General features: G+C 45.1%; 1 protein-coding gene across 2 annotated transcripts in view; it reads left to right on the top strand.

Annotated features, from left to right (window-relative positions):
* Window positions 1-3,287, top strand: part of kpna6 (karyopherin alpha 6 (importin alpha 7)) — an 11,623-nt gene extending 8,336 nt beyond the window's left edge. For both annotated transcript variants that reach the window (XM_024263742.2, XM_024263741.1), the window contains one exon: window positions 614-3,287. In XM_024263742.2, coding sequence (XP_024119510.1) covers window positions 614-801 — 188 coding nt within the window. In that variant the 3' untranslated portion in view covers window positions 802-3,287. The remainder of the gene's footprint in view (window positions 1-613) is intronic.
* Window positions 3,288-3,381: the final 94 nt, after the last annotated feature.

Here is a 3,381-nt window from a genome sequence, read left to right as displayed (position 1 = left end):
GCTTATTGAGCCATCTGATTGGTCAATTTATAACTCTAATAACTTGTGATAATGGAAAAAAAACATTGTTCTGCATTTCAGTACAAAAATATACGTCGTTCCAAGATAATATTTTGCTACATTCTACTGTATTTATAAAGATCATGAATCTACGATCTTGGACACCACAATTATTTGTTCTCAGATTTTCGAGAGCAGATTGTGAGTATCAGAGTACCCGAATACTGCCTCTGCAAGCATTTACTCAACATGTGTGGACTAATCCTCTAACTTTTACTCTCCAAAGAGGAGAAAACGCTCTCAACTGACAAGTGTTATTTTCAGACCCTTCAAAATAAAAGTCTATCACGATAATTATCGTTTTCAATTCATCTGAGTTCCAACTCAAATTGGTCGCTGTGGGTTTTACCGAGCCGGATCAGAAGAACAGCACACTGTGGAGGATTCATTCACAGTACAGAGGCTGTAGGATGTTTTTACCTGCCGTTCAGAGAGCCGTTTCTGAGCTGCATTTAATGCGTCCGTCTGTATTTCAGTCAGAGTGGTCATCACTGCCTCCACGAGCATCTTTGATTTTACTCTGTTGACGTAAACGTCAAACTTTGTTTTTCAGGACTCGATAAGATTGAGTTCCTTCAGAGCCACGACAACCAGGAGATCTACCAGAAGGCCTTTGACCTCATCGAGCATTACTTTGGCGTGGAGGACGAGGACAGCAGTCTTGCCCCCCAGGTGGACCAGGCCAACCAGCAGTTCCTCTTCCCCCAACAGGAGGCCCCCATGGAGGGCTTCCAGTTATAGGTCAGCGGGCGTCTCCCCTTCATTCCCTCTGGAACCACCCCCCCTCCGCTTTATGATCTCTGCACATCAGAGGAAACCAGAACTGTGGATCCGTTGGGCCCCCTCCTCCTGTGTTTGCAGCAGACTGACCCCCCCACAGAGCGGACTCACATGTCCCTGTGTTTGTGGGTCCTCCAGCGGGAGCGATTCAGCTCGTTTCCTGTGCTTATCAAGCTTTCTTTACCCCCCCCCCAGATTATCTGTCCCTCTCTTTGTCCTTTTGGAAGTTCTGGTTCATGAAGCTCTGTGGTCGTCCCGCTTCAGGCTGATCCGTCTCTGCTGCCAGGAGAACAGGCGACTTCTTTCCTCCTTTTGAGGCAGGTGTTTTCTTTGAGGGGGGGGGGCACTTTAGCAAACAGTCTGAATTTAGAGGGGTGGAATAGTAGAATCCAATGTTTGTGGTGTGCTGTGTTCCTAACATCTGACTTTTGAAGTGGCCTAATCATGTAACACAGGATGTTTTGATGGGAGGGGGGCAAACCACATCTACTCGTGCACGAATAACATCTGTTAGACTATAGGGGGCTCCATTAGGGTGAAACACCTCCCCCCCAGGTTGTAAATGATGGCCGGACAGGAGCTGTGAACTTGAGAGGAGGCGGGGTTTTGTACAGGTGGGGGTCACGGCGGGTTTTTTGTGGTCTCGTGGTATGTTTTTGGTGTAAATAGGTCTTCTGCGGTCTGGGGGGAGGGGCTAGGACGAGCCTAACTGCAACAAAGATTCAAATATGGGTTTGTATTTGGATTTGGGTGTGTTTGCGTTGTTTCTAGTTGCGCACACTTAACGCACACATGCACACAACACCAGCAGACACTGTACACAACGCTCACAAGAGAGTGGCTGGAAGCAAAGAACGAAAAAAAATGAAGTTTCTGGATTTGTTATTTAGTTTGAGCACAAAGTGAAGACTATATTTTATTTTTGTTATGATGTCGCTCTTTTTGTTGGGACTCCAGAATGAGAGTTCAAAGGAAGCTTCTGGAAGTGTTTTCTTTGCTTCTAGCCACAGGACTTTAGATGGCCCTGACTGACCCGGCTGCATCTGATGGGGGCCGGCGTCGGGGCGGAGCAGAACTGTGATGTTCGACTGACAGGTTCTCCACCCAGACTTCTGGTCTGGGAGCCGCGGTCCTGTCGACGACAGAAGCAGCTCTCGTTGACGGTTTTTTAGGATTTCCTCTGTGGAGTGTCGTCCACAGAACCCGGCGGCTCCCCGTCGACCCGCTCAAACCAGAACCCGAGACTTCACAGCCACTCGGGCTCAAAGATGCCAGATCGAATCCCTGCATCAACTGGGAAGAAATGTTTCTCTGCAAACCAGAAATGCACTCCTGCTCACTAAAGTGCCAATCCGACCAACAAAGACTGGAGGTTCTTAGGTTTCTATAGATTCTTTATTTACTTGAATGTGCACACGTTTTGTGCAGAACATTGCTGCTTATCTTTAAAGTTACATTATTTGCCATGGCTCTCTGAGACATGTTCTTCTGGGGCTCCCAAATGACAATGTTTAATGTCTGGGGGGTTAAAGGCTGATCTTTCTGGGTGTTTGATCCTTCTTCATCACTGCAAATGTTTGGCATCTGTGGTTCTGGTGGGGGGCATTGTCTGCAGCCCTTTCAGCTGCTCTACAGAAGCCTTACTTGCTAAGCCCCGCCCCCTCCTTCAAGGAAAAGCTTTCGTCTGAGATTCAATTCTGAATCTGATGTAAGAATTTCCTCCAATCCTCCGCTCTCAGAGACAACTGCTCGCGTTTTCAAAGTTAAAGTCTGAGAAATAATGCAGTGATTTACATTAAAAAGTATTAAAACTATATGTATGTTCTGATACATTGACGAGAATTCACACATAATTCTAATCACTTCTGGGAAGTGGAGAAAATCATCTTCAGGACTGGAGGTGAGGAGGCCTCCCTGCTTCTCGGATCTTTTCCTGATCAGAGCGGTTCTGTCGAGGAACCCGGACGGTCCGGTCCGGCGTCAGCAGAAATCTCAAAGTGATCTCAAATTGTCTTCCGTCCTAGACTCTGTTTATCAAATCTAAAGCCATGCTTGGCTCAGTCAAGTGATGTCTATGCTGCAAATGTTTACAGTGCTGTTTGTAAAGTACTTTCAGAATCTGACCAGTCCCGGTGGATCCTCTGCTCTGGTCGGCTCATTTCTTTGACTCATATTTATTTTCTCTTTTCTTGTTTATATATAATATATATAGTTTGTGTTTGTTTTTTTCCATTTGTTCTAAATTACCCATCTTATACTGTGACCTGACTTGACTTTACCGACTGTAAGAATGAGAGACGAGAAACTAACACACTTCAGCTGAACATGACACAAACATGAACATAGAAACGCAAACTGCAACATGGTGTAAAATGTAAAGAAATTATATGGAATTTAAAAAGAAAATACTGTACAAATCAAATAAAGTTATGTTGCAACCCTTTCAAGCTGATCCCTTTTATTACTATTTTTGGACTATTTTGGCATTTAGTAAGACTATTTAGGCTGTTTTGGAGTTTGGCTAATATTTCAGCTAAATGC

This window comes from Oryzias melastigma, linkage group LG11, assembly GCF_002922805.2.
Source record: "Oryzias melastigma strain HK-1 linkage group LG11, ASM292280v2, whole genome shotgun sequence".
In the NCBI taxonomy this organism is placed as follows: Eukaryota; Metazoa; Chordata; class Actinopteri; order Beloniformes; family Adrianichthyidae; genus Oryzias; species Oryzias melastigma.
The sequence above is the reverse complement of the archived record's forward strand: the minus strand, read 5'-3'. Positions and strand labels throughout refer to the sequence as shown.